Source organism: Staurois parvus, unplaced genomic scaffold, assembly GCF_062004578.1.
Source record: "Staurois parvus isolate SC_StPar_1 unplaced genomic scaffold, SC_StPar_1.0 ptg000051l, whole genome shotgun sequence".
Taxonomy (NCBI): domain Eukaryota; kingdom Metazoa; phylum Chordata; class Amphibia; order Anura; family Ranidae; genus Staurois; species Staurois parvus.
This window is the reverse complement of record NW_028317847.1, coordinates 2,655,320-2,672,595: the sequence shown is the minus strand read 5'-3', so window position 1 is coordinate 2,672,595 and position 17,276 is coordinate 2,655,320. Positions and strand designations below refer to the sequence as shown.

Sequence of the window (17,276 nt, the reverse complement as noted above, 5' to 3'; positions counted from 1 at the left end):
GATGGGGCACTATTCCTCCCCCCACTGACACCAACGATGGGGCACTATTCCTCCCCCAACTGACACCAACGATGGGGCACTATTCCTCCCCCCACTGACACCAACGATGTGGCACTATTCCTCCCCCCACTGACACCAACGATGTGGCACTATTCCTCCCCCCACTGACACCAACGATGGGGCACTATTCCTCCCCCCACTGACACCAACGATGGGGCACTATTCCTCCCCCCACTGACACCAACGATGGGGCACTATTCCTCCCCCCACTGACACCAACGATGGGGCACTATTCCTCCCCCCACTGACACCAACGATGGGGCACTATTCCTCCCCCCACTGACACCAACGATGGGGCACTATTCCTCCCCCCACTGACACCAACGATGGGGCACTATTCCTCCCCCCACTGACACCAACGATGGGGCACTATTTCCCCCCCCCTGACCCCAATGATGGGGCACTATTCTCCCCTCCACCACACTGACATCAATGATGGGGCACTATTCCTCCCACTGACACCAATGATGGGGCACTATTCCTCCCACTGACACCAATGATGGGGCACTATTCCTCCCACTGACACCAATGATGTGGCACTACTCCCCCCACTGACACCAGTGATGGGGCACTACTCCCCCCACTGACACCAGTGATGGGGCACTACTCCCCCCACTGACACCAGTGATGGGGCACTACTCCCCCCACTGACACCAGTGATGGGGCACTACTCCCCCCACTGACACCAGTGATGGGGCACTACTCCCCCCACTGACACCAGTGATGGGGCACTATTCCTCCCACTGACACCAATGATGGGGCACTACTCCCCCCACTGACACCAATGATGGGGCACTACTCCCCCCACTGACACCAGTGATGGGGCACTATTCCTCCCACTGACACCAATGATGTGGCACTATTCCTCCCACTGACACCAGTGATGGAGCACTACTCCTCCCACTGACACCAGTGATGGGGCACTACTCCCCCCACTGACACCAATGATGGGGCACTACTCCCCCCACTGACACCATTGATGGGGCACTACTCCCCCCACTGACACCAATGATGGGGCACTACTCCCCCCACTGACACCAATGATGGGGCACTACTCCCCCCACTGACACCAATGATGGGGCACTACTCCCCCCACTGACACCAATGATGGGGCACTACTCCCCCCACTGACACCAATGATGGGGCACTACTCCCCCCACTGACACCAATGATGGGGCACTACTCCCCCCACTGACACCAATGATGGGGCACTACTCCTCCCACTGACACCAATGATGTGGCACTATTCCTCCCACTGACACCAGTGATGGAGCACTACTCCTCCCACTGACACCAGTGATGGGGCACTACTCCCCCCACTGACACCAGTGATGGGGCACTACTCCCCCCACTGACACCAGTGATGGGGCACTACTCCCCCCACTGACACCAGTGATGGGGCACTACTCCCCCCACTGACACCAATGATGGGGCACTACTCCCCCCACTGACACCAATGATGGGGCACTACTCCCCCCACTGACACCAATGATGCGGCACTACTCCCCCCACTGACACCAATGATGGGGCACTACTCCCCCCACTGACACCAATGATGGGGCACTACTCCTCCCACTGACACCAATGATGGGGCACTACTCCTCCCACTGACACCAATGATGGGGCACTACTCCTCCCACTGACACCAATGATGGGGCACTACTCCTCCCACTGACACCAATGATGGGGCACTACTCCTCCCACTGACACCAATGATGGGGCACTACTCCCCCCACTGACACCAATGATGGGGCACTACTCCTCCCACTGACACCAATGATGGGGCACTACTCCTCCCACTGACACCAATGATGGGGCACTACTCCTCCCACTGACACCAATGATGGGGCACTACTCCTCCCACTGACACCAACGATGGGGCACTACTCCTCCCACTGACACCAACGATGGGGCACTATTCCTCCCACTGACACCAACGATGGGGCACTATTCCTCCCACTGACACCAACGATGGGGCACTATTCCTCCCACTGACACCAACGATGGGGCACTATTCCTCCCACTGACACCAACGATGGGGCACTATTCCTCCCACTGACACCAACGATGGGGCACTATTCCTCCCACTGACACCAACGATGGGGCACTATTCCTCCCACTGACACCAACGATGGGGCACTATTCCTCCCACTGACACCAACGATGGGGCACTATTCCTCCCACTGACACCAACGATGGGGCACTATTCCTCCCACTGACACCAACGATGGGGCACTATTCCTCCCACTGACACCAACGATGGGGCACTATTCCTCCCACTGACACCAACGATGGGGCACTATTCCTCCCACTGACACCAACGATGGGGCACTATTCCTCCCACTGACACCAACGATGGGGCACTATTCCTCCCACTGACACCAACGATGGGGCACTATTCCTCCCACTGACACCAACGATGGGGCACTATTCCTCCCACTGACACCAGTGATGGGGCACTATTCCTCCCACTGACATCAGTGATGGGGCACTATTCCTCCCACTGATACCAGTGATGGGGCACTATTCCTCCCACTGACACCAGTGATGGGGCACTATTCATCCCACTGACATCAGTGATGGGGCACTATTCCTCCCACTGATACCAACGATGGGGCACTATTCATCCCACTGACACCAACGATGGGGCACTATTCCTCCCACTGACACCAACGATGGGGCACTATTCCTCCCACTGACACCAGTGATGGGGCACTATTCCTCCCACTGATACCAGTGATGGGGCACTATTCCTCCCACTGACATCAGTGATGGGGCACTATTCCTCCCACTGATACCAGTGATGGGGCACTATTCCTCCCACTGATACCAGTGATGGGGCACTATTCCTCCCACTGATACCAGTGATGGGGCACTATTCCTCCCACTGACACCAGTGATGGGGCACTATTCCTCCCACTGACACCAGTGATGGGGCACTATTCATCCCACTGACATCAGTGATGGGGCACTATTCCTCCCACTGATACCAATGATGGGGCACTATTCATCCCACTGCAAAATTACAGTTATGAAGTAGCAATGAAAATAATTTTATGGTTGGGGGTCACCACAACATGAGGAACTGTATTAAGGGGTCGCGGCATTAGAAAGGTTGAGAACCACTGGCCTAGACTAAGGCTAAGTTCACATCCGTGCGGGTGGTGCCACTGCAGGTCCGCCAAAAATCTGTGCAGCCGCACCACCCACACAGAGGAATGGGGACCCGCGGGCAGATGCTGTTAATTCTAACGGCACGCCGCCCCACACTGGAAATCGCGACTGTACTAGGAACTGAGGTTCCCATGCGGACTGTGTTTTCCAATGAAGTGCAGGGACTCCTTCCCTGCGTGTCCTGGGGAACGGGAGTCCATTCAAATGAATGGGCTTTCATACCTGCGCAAAACACGGCCCGCAGGAACACGGATATATGAACCGGGGGTTAAGGAGACTCACCCTATTTGTCTATTTACCATTATCTTTAAAAGTGAAATGAAAAGAAAACCCCAAATTGTGGGCTGTCCCCAGAAAAGTAATATCGGGGAAATTGTCCAATGGGGACTCTAGTTCTGGTGACTTGGGGGGTCCCCAAGGCATTCCCTCAACTTGCAGGGATTTGCTGTCACTTCCTGTTTTGGCTGTGGGACAGGAAGTGAAGGGAAATCTCCCCTATGGGACGCAGGTGGGGGAAAAAAAATCTGCCAGGGATTATAACCTGCCCAAAATGGAAAAAAAAAAGAAAGTTTTGTCTATAGTCCTACTTTAAGATTTGTTTTCCCTTTGTCATGAAGAAGGTTTGTTTTTGAGGCACCATTGTAAGTAATGGCAGAGTGATCCATCCCCCATCAGTAGGCAATGAGCCCCAGCAGTGGAGGGAGAGCTCCCCCTAGCGGCCGTAGAGAACTGGTGAGAGAGCGGAGGCGTGCTTGCACCTTCGTCTCCTGGCCGGTAGATGGCGCTGTGCGGGATGCTGTGGCTGGCTGCGGGCGCCCGTCCTCCCCTCTCTGTGTCTGAGTCGTGATGGCGGAGGACAGCGAGTCTGCGGCCAGTCAGCAGAGCCTGGAGCTGGACGACCAGGACACCTGCGGCATCGACGGCGACAACGAGGACGAGGCCGAGCATGCCAAGGGGTGAGAGAGGGTGTTGGGGGAGGGGCACACATCACCCATACACACTGCCTGTGCCATGGAGGAGCTAGGCTGCCACTACCAGGACCAGCATGACCATAGTGGGGCCCTCACTGACCTTTCACCAGGGGCCAACAGTGTGTGCTGACTTGGCCCCCCCCAAGGTCAGTGCCAGAGGTGCCCACCGTGTTGCCCGCGGGGCCTGGCACGGTACACTGGCGCTGCCCCTGTGCTGTATGTGGGTCAGGGCCCGGGTGCAGTGCCTGATTCTGATTTTGGGGCCCCTGGTGTGCTCTCCTAAACATTTTGGCTCTGTATGTTGCGGTAACGCGTGCCACTGTATCATACGGTGCTGAAACCAAGTCTGGTGCGTTGTGGCGCGCAACAACGCACTCAGCGCGGCGGCGTTACACACCGATCAGCCACAACATTATGACCGCTGACAGGTAACATGGATTATCTCATTGCTATGGTACCTGGAAGTGGGCGGGATATATTAGGCAGCAGGTGAACATGTTGTCCCAGAAGTGGATGTGTTGAAAGCAGAAAAAATGGGCAAGTGTAAGGATTTGAGGGGCTTTGATAATGACCGGACTGTAATGGCTGGAGGACTGGGTCAGGGCAACTCCTAAACGGCGGGTCATGTGGGATGTTCCTGGTCTGCAGTGGTTGGGACCCACCAAAAGTGGTCCAAGGAGGGAAAACCAGCAGCCAAGTCTCATTGGGAGTGAAGGCTGGCATGTCTCAACCGCTTCCCCGCCACCCTATAGCAGAACTGCTGCAGGGCTGTGCAAAATCACGTATATATACACGATCTCGCATTTCCGGGTAGAGGGCGCGCACGCCGCCCTACCTGTGCCGCCATTGACAGCTACAGCTGCCGATCACTGGGTCCCGGCTGGAGATTCCCCACCGGCACCCGGCGATCAACGAGGAACACTGACAGGTGAAAGGTCTGTATGTAAACAATACAGATCTCTCCTCTGTCAGCACCAGCTTGCTGCTTTGTATTGCTCTGCATAGCAGCCTGCTTACATAGTAAAACAGCACACAGTTAACCCTTTGATCGCCAGATGTTAACCCCTTCCTGCCCAGTGTCATTAGTACAGTGTCAGCGCTTTTTATTAGGACTAATCACCGCATTAGTGTCTCTGGGGATGTCGGTGGAAGTTCCCCCCAGTGTCAGAATGCCCGACACAGTCCCGCAGTTACTGATCGCCTCTAGTAGAAAACAATTAATAAAAATCCCAGTATCTATGCCGCCATTTGTAAACGATATAGCTATCACATAAACCAGTTACTTTACATATATTGGGATCATTTTTTTTTTTTTTTATTTAGCAAAGACTAGATAGTAAAGAAAAAGATAGTAGAATACATTTATGACGAAATTTGATGTTTTACATTTTTTCACTGGATATGTTTTATAGCAAAAAGTCAAAAATATTGTTTGTTTTTTTTCCCTCAAAATTGTCGGTCTTTTTTTGTTTATAGCACAAAAAATAAAAAATGCACAGGTGAACAAATACCACTGAAAGCCCCATTTGTGGGGAAAAAAGGACATAAATGTCATTTGGGTGCTGCGTTGCATGACCGCGCAATTGTCAGTTAAAGTAACGTAGCATCGTATCACAAAAAATGGCCTGATGAGAAAGGGGGGTGAATCCTTTGGAGGGCAAGTGGTTAACTAGGGATGCACCAGTACCGGTACCAAGTATTTTCACCAGTACTCGTGATACTGGAAGCTGATACTTTGCGATGCAATTTGCGTCAATACAAAAATTAACAAATGCAAACTACACCGCAAAGAATAGCACGCGATTCCTGTTCAAATTGCATACAATTTCCATTCTGCTCCTGTGTGAACCCAGGCTTGTCATAGCCAAAGTTAACACAGGAGCGGTGCAGGAAACCTCCCTGCATGGATCCCATGCTGAATGGAGAATGGGCGTGTGGGGATGTATACCATGGAGGTAGATGCTCTGGATTCTCAGAGGTAAGAGAGGTAGAGAAAACTGCAGGGATTTGAAATCGTGGCTTTCTCTTCTCTCCTTGCAGAGATGACAGCTCGGGCTAGAGGGCTTTTGATTGGTCAGCACTGTCACATGGATGGTGCTGACCAATCAGTAGTGGTCTAGCCCATACTGTCATCCCTGCAAGGAGAGGAGAGAAGGCCTCAGGGATTTCAAATCCCCAGACCTGTGAAGCAGTTTTCTCTCCTCTCATTGTATGGATGACAATACAGCCTTAGACGGCTTCTGGTTGGTCAGCACCATCCATGTGACAGTGCTGACCAATCAAAAGCCCTCTAGCCCAAACTGTCATGCCTGCAAGGAAAGGAGAGAAAGCTGCGGGGATTTCAAATCGCGATCCTTTCTCTCCTCTCTTACAGCTGAGAATCTAGAGCACCTTCCTCCACATTTGACATCCCCCAGCGCCCTTCTCTCCCACTCTCACCTCCCTGCACCACCCCTGTGTTGGATCAGGTTATGAAAAGCCTGAGTTCACACCAGAGCAGTGGGGAAACCACATGTGATTTGGACCGGGATCACATTCCTGTTCAAATCGCATGCTATTCTTTGTAGTACAGTTTGCATCCATACATTTTGTATGGACACAAATCATGCCGCAAAGTATTGGTCCTCGAGTACTTGACCAAAAGTATCAGTACTCGCCAATCAAAAAAGGGTATTGGTGCATCCCTACTCTTAACCCCTTGGCACCGACTGCCCCCTGGCCCTTTAAGGGTTTTAAAAGCTGGGAGGCAGAGGCAGGCCTTCGGGTCATGTGACTGCTGTGATTGGCTGTCGCAGCGGTTACATGATCGGAAAGCGCCCGATCACAAATTTACAATGGGAGCTTATCACTGCCAGCTACCCTCAGCACACTCTCAGCATGGTAAGTAGTTTTACAGGGCCACATGTATGTGGCTGCTCAGCGCTAAGGCCCACCCGCCGAGTGGTCGCAGATATGTGTGCAGCTGCCGTCAACAGGTTCAAATTTGCATTGGCATCCCATTCAGAATGAAAAGGCCAGCTTAACGTGGAACCAAGTCTGTCAATAGTCACCTCCCCTCCAGCACTGGGACCTCTACAAGCTCTGGCGCCAGCTCCTCCAGGTCGTCAGCCATCTTGATTGGCTGGTATGGTGTATCTGCGGCACATGTGCATCTCGGTGTATGGGTCTGAAGGATCTTGCAAACAGGAAAGTAGGAGTCCTTTATTGTAAAAGAAACTTAAGGGGGAGGGGCTGTTTATTAACCATTTGAGTTCCAGAAATTTTTACCCCCTTCACGATCAGGCCATTTATTCCTATTTAGCACTGCACTACTTTAGCTGCGCGGTCATGCAATGCTGTACCCAAACAAAATTTATATCAATTTTTTTCACACAAATACTGTAGTGTTTTCTTTTGGTGGTGATCACCACTGGGTTTTTTATTTTTTGCAATATAAACCAAAAAAAAACCTAAATATTTTGAAAATAAAAACAATATTTTTTTACTTTTTGCTATAAAACATTTCCAATGAAAAAAAATATTTTTTTTTTGCGTAAACGTTATAGCGTCTACAAACTATGGTATGTATGCTGGGATTTTTTTTTAATACTACGAATGGCAGTGATCAGCGACTTATAATGGGACTGCAATAGTGTGGCGGGTAATCTGACACTTGCGGGGGACTTACTAACTGCCACTGAAATTACCAGTGACATTATTACAGTGATCAGTGCTAATACTATACACTGTCATTGTACTAATGACTGGGAAGAGGTTAACATCTAGGGGTTTCATGTGTGCCTAGCTATGTTTACTATGTGCAAAGTATGCTGCTTTTTACTAATGCCTCGCAGGGACGAGAAACAGAGAGATCGGTCCCTCTGTACAGAGCTCTGTTGATTGTCAACACAGAGCTCTAGGCTGTGATTTTACAGCTGTGGCCAAAAGTTTTGAGTGACACAGATATTAATTTTCACAAAGTCTGCTGCTTCAGTGTTTTTAGATCTTTTTGTCAGATGTTACTATGTTATACTGAAGTATAATTACAAGCATTTCAAGTGTCAAAGGCTTTTATTGACCATTACATGAAGTTTATGCAATGAGTCAATATTTGCAGTGTTGACCCTTCTTTTTCAAGACCTCTGCAACTCTCCCTGGCATGCTGTCAATCAATTCTGGGCCACATGACTGATGGCAGCCCATTCTTGCACAATCAATGCGTGGAGTTTTTTGTGTTCACTCGCCTCTTGAGGATTGACCACAAGTTCACAATGGGATTAAGGTCTGGGGAGTTTTTCATGAACTCAAAATTTCAATGTTTTGTTCCCCAAGCCACTTAGTTATCACGTTTGCCTTATGGCTAGGTGCTCCATCATGCAGGAAAAGGCATTGTCCTTCACCAAACTGATCTTGGATGGTTGGGAGAAGTTGCTCTCGGAGGATGTTTTTGTACCATTCTTTATTCATGGCTGTGTTCTTAAGCAAAATTGTGAGAGAGCCCACTGCCTTGGCTGAGAAGCCACCCCACACATGAATGGTCTCAGGATGCTTTACTGTTGGAATGAGACAGGACTGATGGTAGAACTCTCCTTTTCTTCTCCAGACAAGGTTTTTTCCGGATGTCCCAAACAATTGGAAAATGACTTTACCCCAGTCCTCTGCAGTCCAATCCCTGTACGTTTTTCAGAATATCAGTCTGTCCCTGTTGTTTTTCCTGGATAGAAGTGGTTTATTTGCTGCCCTTCTTGACACAAGGCCATCCTCCAAAAGTCTTTACCTCACTGTGTGTGCAGATGCACTCACACGCTGCCATTCCTGAGCAGCTCTGCACTGGTGATGCCCCGATCCCGCAGCTGAATCAACTTTAGGACTCTGTCCTGGCACTTGCTGGACTTTTCTTGGATGCTCGGAAGCCATGTTTGATTTAAGTGCAGTCTTAGTAGCAGCAATCTCCTTGTCTGGAAATCCCTTTTTGTGCAAAGCAATGATAACTGCACTTGTTGCATTGCAGGTAACCATGGTTAACAGAGGAAAAACAATGATTTTAGGCACCACCCTCCTTTTAAAGCTTCCAGTTTGTTATTCTAACGCAATCAGCATGACAGAGTGATCTCCAGCCTTGTCCTTGTCAACACTGACACCTGTGTTAATGAGAGAATCACTGACATGATGTCAGCTGGTCCTTTTGTGGTAGGGCTGCAGTGCAGTGGAAATGTTCTTTAGGGATTGCAGGGATGTTGAATTCCTATCGCCTGACACCCGGGACATGTAGTTCCGGGCGCCGGGCAGGTAGTTTTTTTTTTTTTTACCTTCAGCCCTGCTCTCTGCCTCTTGTGACTCTCCCCCTCCCCCCACCCACTGTCTCCCCGGCTCCGCTTGCTCATCTGCGGGCTGGGACCAGCTCATTGCCAGCGGCTAGAGGGAGGGAGGAGAACAGACACATCCGCTCCCCTCCCCTTCTTGTCCTGACCCAGAAGTGACATTATGATGTCACTTCCGGGTCCCCGTTGAGAGATTCCCGGCAATTGAGGCCGGGAAGGAATGTAATGAAGTGCGACGTGCACTGCATTACATTCAGAGGAGCAGATGGGAGACACCAAGAATCTTTTAGACCCTGGATGTCTCAATAAAGAGAACCTGGCACCAAATAATCATCACATAGGAGACATTGTCCCCTACTTGAAAAAAAAATAACGGTAAAAAAAAAAAAAGTTTTTTTTTTATTGTAAACTAATTAACGTTACACCCAAGCACATAACATCTCCCCCACCCCCCCGTATAAACGTAACGTAAAAAGCCTATGCATGAAAACGATGATTGCGATACACGTTGCATATCACTGCACATGACAGAAGGAGAGCAATAATTCTAGCACCAGACCTCCTCCATAGCTCTATACTGATGACCTATAAGAGGCTTTGAAAGCGTCACCTATAGAAAATTCAGGGTACTAAAGTTCGTTGCCATTTCACGAGTGCATGCAAATATAAGGTTTGACAAGTTGGATATCTATTTACTCGCTGCAACCTCATCTTTTATATTTTACAAAAAAATAGGGTAATTTATTGCTTTTTTTTGTGCCCTAAAATTAACTAACTTGTAATTTTTACTGAAATTTTGCTGTAATATCACGCAAGATAAAAAAATTGGAACTACCACTGTTTTATTCTCTAGGCTCTCTGAATTCAGAAAATATATCATATTTGTGGGGTTTGTGTAATCTTCAGGCCTAAATTATTTTTTTTAATCTTGTGCAAAATATGCAAAAATGGCTCAGGCAGCGAAAGGGATAAAGGATAAGCCGGACACTCCCCTTTCCTGACAAGCACCCAATCATACACTGTATGGTGTCTCTCTGGGGAGGAGATAAACAGCGTAATGTTAAAAATATTAACCTTTTAAGTCGCCATAAAACCCCTTTTGTTTTTAAAACATTCCTAATATCACCTTCGATTTAAATACGGTTTTGGTTAAAAAAAAAAAAAAAAAAAGTTTATCTGGACAAGTGGATTGTCATGAGGGACAAGTGGATTGTCATGAGGGACAAGTGGATTGTCATGAGGGACAAGTGGATTGTCATGAGGGACAAGTGGATTGTCATGAGGGACAAGTGGATTGTCATGAGGGACAAGTGGATTGTCATGAGGGACAAGTGGATTGTCATGAGGGACAAGTGGATTGCCATGAGGGACAAGTGGATTGCCATGAGGGACAAGTGGATTGTCATGAGGGACAAGTGGATTGTCATGAGGGACAAGTGGACGGTCATGAGGGACAAGTGGACGGTCATGAGGGACAAGTGGACGGTCATGAGGGACAAGTGGACGGTCATGAGGGACAAGTGGACGGTCATGAGGGACAAGTGGACGGTCATGAGGGACAAGTGGACGGTCATGAGGGACAAGTGGACGGTCATGAGGGACAAGTGGACGGTCATGAGGGACAAGTGGACGGTCATGAGGGACAAGTGGACGGTCATGAGGGACAAGTGGACGGTCATGAGGGACAAGTGGACGGTCATGAGGGACAAGTGGACGGTCATGAGGGACAAGTGGACGGTCTTGAGGGACAAGTGGACGGTCTTGAGGGACAAGTGGACGGTCTTGAGGGACAAGTGGACGGTCTTGAGGGACAAGTGGACGGTCTTGAGGGACAAGTGGACGGTCTTGAGGGACAAGTGGACGGTCTTGAGGGACAAGTGGACGGTCTTGAGGGACAAGTACGGATGGTCATGAGGGACAAGTACGGATGGTCATGAGGGACAAGTGGATGGTCATGAAGGACAAGTAGATTGGATCACCGATTTAGTCCCTTGGACAAATAATTTTTCAAAAATTTCTGCACCCTGGATTAAGTTCATTTTAATGGCAAAGAAGGACTTGGCAAGTAAATGCAATTCATTTGATCACTCTTCATAACATTCTGGAGTGTATGCAAATTGGCATCATAAAAACTGAGGCAGCGACTTTGTGAAAATTAATATTTGTGTCATTCTCAAAACTTTTGGCCAGGGCTGTGAATCCATGGCTGGGACTTACTGATAGGCTCCTGCTGTGTACAATCACAGTGGGTGCCGGGATGGGGGGAGGAGGGGGTTGCGCATACGGGTACATCGCTTTGCCTGTGTATGCCACACATATTATTATTATTATACAGTATTTATAAAGCGCCAATAGTTCGCTCAGCGCTGTACATTACAAAGGGGGACAGAACATGTGACAGAACAATACCAATACAATGCAAAACATGAGGGGATCGAGGGCCCTGCTCTTTGGAGCTTACAATCTAGGAGGGAGGGGATGGTGGCACAGGAGGAGAAAGCTGTGGGGGATGGAGTGGTAGGAGGAGTGGAGGAGGTCGGCAAGTTAGCAGGGGGTGGGGTAGGCTTCCCTGAAGAGATGGGTTTTCAGGGTGCGCCTAAAGGAGAGGAGAGTAGGTGATAATCTGATGGGTTGGGGCAGGGAGTTCCAGAGGATGGGTGACACCCTGGAGAAGTCCTGGAGACGGGCATGGGAGGAGGAGACCAGGGAACTAGAGAGAAGGAGGTCTTGTGAGGAGCGGAGTGTGCGTGCTGGGTGGTACTTGGATATTAGGTCAGTGATGTAGTTCGGGGCAGTATGGTGGACGGCTTTGTACATCAGTGTTAGGATTTTGAATTTGATCCGTTGCGCAATCAGTAGATTGCAGGCAGGTGGTTAAAGGAATGCTGTGTGTGAATGCAGGTGCACGCGGGGATGTCAAATTGGGAGCAGCAGTTGTGTCCCAATAGACATGAATGAGACTACCTGCATGGGGATGGACAGGGCACCTGTGAAGACAAAGAGGGCTCTTCGCATGGTGCCCATTCACTCAAAAAGTGAAGTCTGTGTTCTCAGGAGACTGCAGGATCTTTCACAAAGCACCATGCAAGCTCGAGCATGTGCAGTGGGTTTCCGACTGTAGATCCTCCAGAAGCCACAGCCAGCTCCCATATCCAAAATGGCAGGTCCAGAGACCTACAGCAGTCGAATAACCAGCTGCGGGAAGACAGTGCTGGACCCCAGACACTAGTAAGTACCTGCTTTTTATAAGTCGGCAGCTAAATTATTTGTAGCTGTTGACTTTTAACTAGTAGCCGACCGCAGATAGCCGAATGATGGCTGCACTCCGGCCGGCCAGTTCTGAGTGGACGTCATATGACGTCCCCCCAGAACGCGCTCTCCTGTGCGCCCCAGGGGGCGCGCACCCGGCAATCTCCGTGATCGCTGTGTCCTACGGACACAGCTGATCACGTGATGTGGTAAAAGGCCAATCACAGCGGCCTTTTACCACCTGATCAGCGGTGTCCAATGACACGCTGATCAGAGGGAAATGCAAGTGACGGTTCTCGGCTGCACTTTCCTCACGCTGTCAGATCGTGAGGAAAGTACTGCTGAGAACCGGCAGTTGTCAGAGCGAGGATCGGCACCGATCATCAGGGCACTGATGATCAGTGCCCTGATGATCGGTGCCCAGCAGTGCCACCCACAAGTTCCGCCTACCTGTGCCCTGCAGTGCGCCCACTAGCTCCGCCCACCTGTGCCCAGCAGATCACCCACCTGTGCCCAGAAGTGCCACCCACCTGTGCCTGCCCACCAGTGCCACCCACCTGTGCCCACCCACCAGTGCAGCCCAGCAGTGCTGCCAGTCAGTGCCACCAGTCAGTGCCCAGCGGTTGTGCCAGTCAGTGCCGCCAGTCAGTGCCCAGCAGTGATGCCAGTCAGTGCCGTCTATCAGTACCCATCATCAGTGTCACCTATCAGTGCCGCCTATCAGTGCTGCATATTAGTGCCGCCTATCCGTGACACCTCATTAGTACTGCCTATCAGTGCCCTTTAGTGCTGCCTATCAGTGCCCATCAGTGCCGCCTATCAGTGCCCATCAGTGCTGCCTCATCAACGCCCATCAGTGAAGGAGAAAAATTACCTGTTTGAAAAATTTTATAATAGAAACAAAGAAACTTTTTTTTTTTTTTTCAAATTTTTGGCAATTTTTTATTTATAGCGCAAAAAGTAAAGCGCCCAGTGGCAATTACATACCACCAAAAGAAAGCTCTATTTGTGAGAAAAAAATGATCAAAATTTCATATGGGTACAATGTTGCATGACAGCGCAATTGTCAATCAAAGTGCGGCAGCGCTGAAAGCTGAAAATTGGCCTGGTAAGGAAGGGGGTATAAGTGCCTGGTAGGCAAGTGGTTAAAGAACAAACATCAAAGTGAATTCTCTTTAACTGCTTGCCTTCCACTAACAGTAGATCTACTGCTAGCAGGCGGCAGCTGCAGTCTAGGTGACCTACCTGTATGTTGATGCCTGCTTCCGGGTTTTCAGGGGCACATACACGCACCTCCTGCTGACGCATGCTGTGATTAGACACTACACAAGTTTTTCAACAGGTTTCAGCCAATGATTTGGGCTGAATGCCTGCAGATAGACTGTGCCCAATCACAGCACAGAGTTCTGTGTTTAGAAACACACAGAACAGCAATCTGGCTGTTTCTTCTTCCTGAAAAACGGGAGGAAAAACAGCCAGATCTGTGAGTAAAAGCAGCCACAAATTACACTTGTTAGGCAGACCATTAACCCCTTAATGTCTACCCCTTCCCAGCCAGTGTCATTAATACAATGTACAGTATTATATTCACTGTCTTAGTGTCACAAGTTACGTCCGTGTCAGTCAGTTAGTGTCCCTCCCAGCCAGTGTCTGTTAGCGCCAGATTTCCCATCACACTATCACACAAACCAGATAGTATACACTTATTGGGATTTTTTGGGATATATTCTGGCCTAAATTTATGACGAAATGTTATTACATGTTTTATTACAGAAAGTAGACTATTTTTTTTTCAATATTTTGGGTATTTTTTTGTTTATATAATAAAAAATAAAAAATACAATGGTAAGCAAAGACCACCAAAAGAAAGCTCTATTTGTGTGAAAAAAAATTATATAAATGTAATTTGGGTGCAATGTTGTATGACCGAGCATTTGCCAGTTAAAGTAGCACAGTGCTGAATAGCAAAAAAAAATGCTATGGTAATGAAGGGGGTAAAACCTTCTGAAGGTCAAGTCGTTGAAGCCCAGCTTCAGCAGTTGGGGGGGAAAAAAAGATCACCCTGGCACCCCTGCAACTGGTCCCCCTCATTCTCCTCTGTAAGCTGCTCACAGCTACAGTTTTAGTCATGCTTCGTGAATGTACAGTACAGGGTTGACACCCCTGCAGTGTTCATGATGATGCCAAAGGAACTGCCTGCAGGAGAGGAGAGCAATGGTGTAAAATAATTAAAGTGATATTAAAGGCAAGTTTACCTGGTCTGTGCTGTAGTCTTGCACAGAGCAGCCTGGATCCTCCTCTTCTTGGGTCGCCTGCTGGTACTCCTGGCCCCTCCCTCCTGCCGAGTGCCCCCATAGCAAGCAGCTTGCTATTGAGGCACCCAAGCAGGCTGAGCTGCTGCTCTGCATGTCCATTTACACACATAGCTGTCACTTGGCCCCACCCCTTCTCTACCCTCATTGGCTGTGATTGACAGCAGTGGGAGCCAATGGCTCCTGCTGCTTTCTCCGCCAGTGAGCAGGCAGAGTCTCTGGAGGGTTGAGGTTCTTGTGCCCATTGCTGAATCGGGATGAGGCTCAGGTAAGTATTCACAGCCCTTACAACCACTTTAATAGCAATGATCTCAGTCATCCTCCGAACCCATCTCTAGCCAGATGCCAAGCTTGCGCTCTTTTCTCTTTTTAGTGAGTCGCGGCCCGGGTCATTCTCATGCTATAGCTCAAGTAAACAATGAGGGACACTCTGGGATGGGAATGACCCAGCTCGCAGCTTGTTGGAGTAAGTTCAGAGTTTGACTAGAGAAGAGGCTGGAGGATGCCTGAGCTCATTTCTAGTTAAAAAAAAAAAAATAAAGCCTGTTCTCCTACCCTCAGGAATCATGAGCATTTAACCCCTGCAGGGTAGGGGGGGGGGGGGGCAAGAGTAGATTTTTTTTTTTTTTTAAGAATTCCTAAATTTGGGCTTTAGAAACATTCAACTAGAAGGGTTAGGGCTTGTTCACACAATGGGGGTTATAATGGTGGGCAGCACACTGGCTAAATGGTTAGCACTTCCACCTGGCAGTACTAGGGTCGTTGGTTTGAATCCCAGTCACAGCACCTCCTGCCTGGAGTTTGCATGTTCTCCCTGTGCCTGTGTGGGTTTCCTCCGGGTACTCCAGTTTCCTCCCACACTCCAAAGACATGCTGGTAGGTTAATTGGCTCCTGTCTAAATTGTCCCTAGTATGTGTATGTATGAATGTGAGTTAGGGACCTTAGAATGTACACCCCTTGAGGGTTAGGGACTGATGTGAATGTACAATATATATGTAAAGTGCTGCATAAATTGACGGCGCTATACAAGTACCTGAAATAAATAATAAATATTTCAGGGCAGCCCCAAAGCATAGACAGGGCAAAGGCCTTCTTTCCTATGCTGTCAGTTCATGTCACAGCGTTGCTGTGGTGTGCGCTGAATATAAGTACTGCATGCACCACTCCATTTTCAGAGCAGCAAATTACAGCGCCTCTGCACTGTGCAGAACTGTATCAAAATGTGACTTTTGACATTTCAATAAAGTTCTGTAAAAAAAAAAAAAAAAAAGAAACTGTGCAATGCACTATGGTAAGTGCATCCACACTGTGGGGGTAATTTACTAAAACTAGAGAGTGCAAAATCTAGTGCAGTTCTGCATAGAAACCAATCAGCTTCCAGGTTTTATTGTCCAAGCTGAAGTCAGAAGCTGATTGGTTACCCTGCACAGCTGCACCAGATTCTGTTTTAGTAAATCACCCACTGTGTCTTCCAGCGTACACAAACGACCGTGCATTCAGCACAGCTCATTGGTGCAAATGATCCCTTAGTGTAGGTTCACACACATGCAATGTAAAATTGCTTAGTTTTGTAGTGCGTTTCAGAGAGCTGCTGCGTTGTGAATCAGATGCGGTTCTGTTTCAATAGCAATGCGATTTTACCAACACTGCATTTTTTTCAGCTGCCTTGTGCATAGGTTTTTCATACAGAGTGTGAAACGCATTGGAATCGCGTTACATGTGAACAAAGAAATGTTTTACGTGCGGTTTTCATTAAAGCCTATGGACCTTAAAATCAGATCACACAGGTCCAAATTCACACACGACCCTTTTTAAAAATACAGTGCGGCATATAAATGAACGACTTCCATAGGAATCCATATTATTTCTCCTGTCATGCAGAACACTTTATTTCAAAACACGCATGTGTGTGAACCAGAGCTAGAAGAACATTGGACCAGTAGAGAAAGTTGCCTTACACTATAGCAGTGGTCTCCAAACTGCAGCTTTTTGCTTGCTTTTATCTGGCCCTTCGGGCATTATTTCATTTACTGACACCAATGAAGGGACATGATTCATCCCAAAGAGGGGGCACAGTTCCTCCCAGTGAAACCAACAATGGGGCACAGTGACACCAACGATGGGGCCCAGTTCCTCCCAGTGACACCAACGATGGGGCCCTATTCCTCCCAGTGACACCAACGATGGGGCCCTATTCCTCCCAGTGACA

General features: G+C 48.9%; 1 protein-coding gene across 1 annotated transcript in view; it reads left to right on the top strand.

The window, feature by feature from the left end:
• Nucleotides 1-4,026: 4,026 nt before the first annotated feature.
• NMT2 (N-myristoyltransferase 2) overlaps nucleotides 4,027-17,276 on the top strand; it is a 98,439-nt gene continuing 85,189 nt past the window's right edge. Inside the window, exon 1 of the mRNA XM_089666308.1 lies at nucleotides 4,027-4,190. Within this exon, the coding sequence (XP_089522434.1) occupies nucleotides 4,081-4,190 (110 nt within the window). The 5' untranslated portion in view covers nucleotides 4,027-4,080. The remainder of the gene's footprint in view (nucleotides 4,191-17,276) is intronic.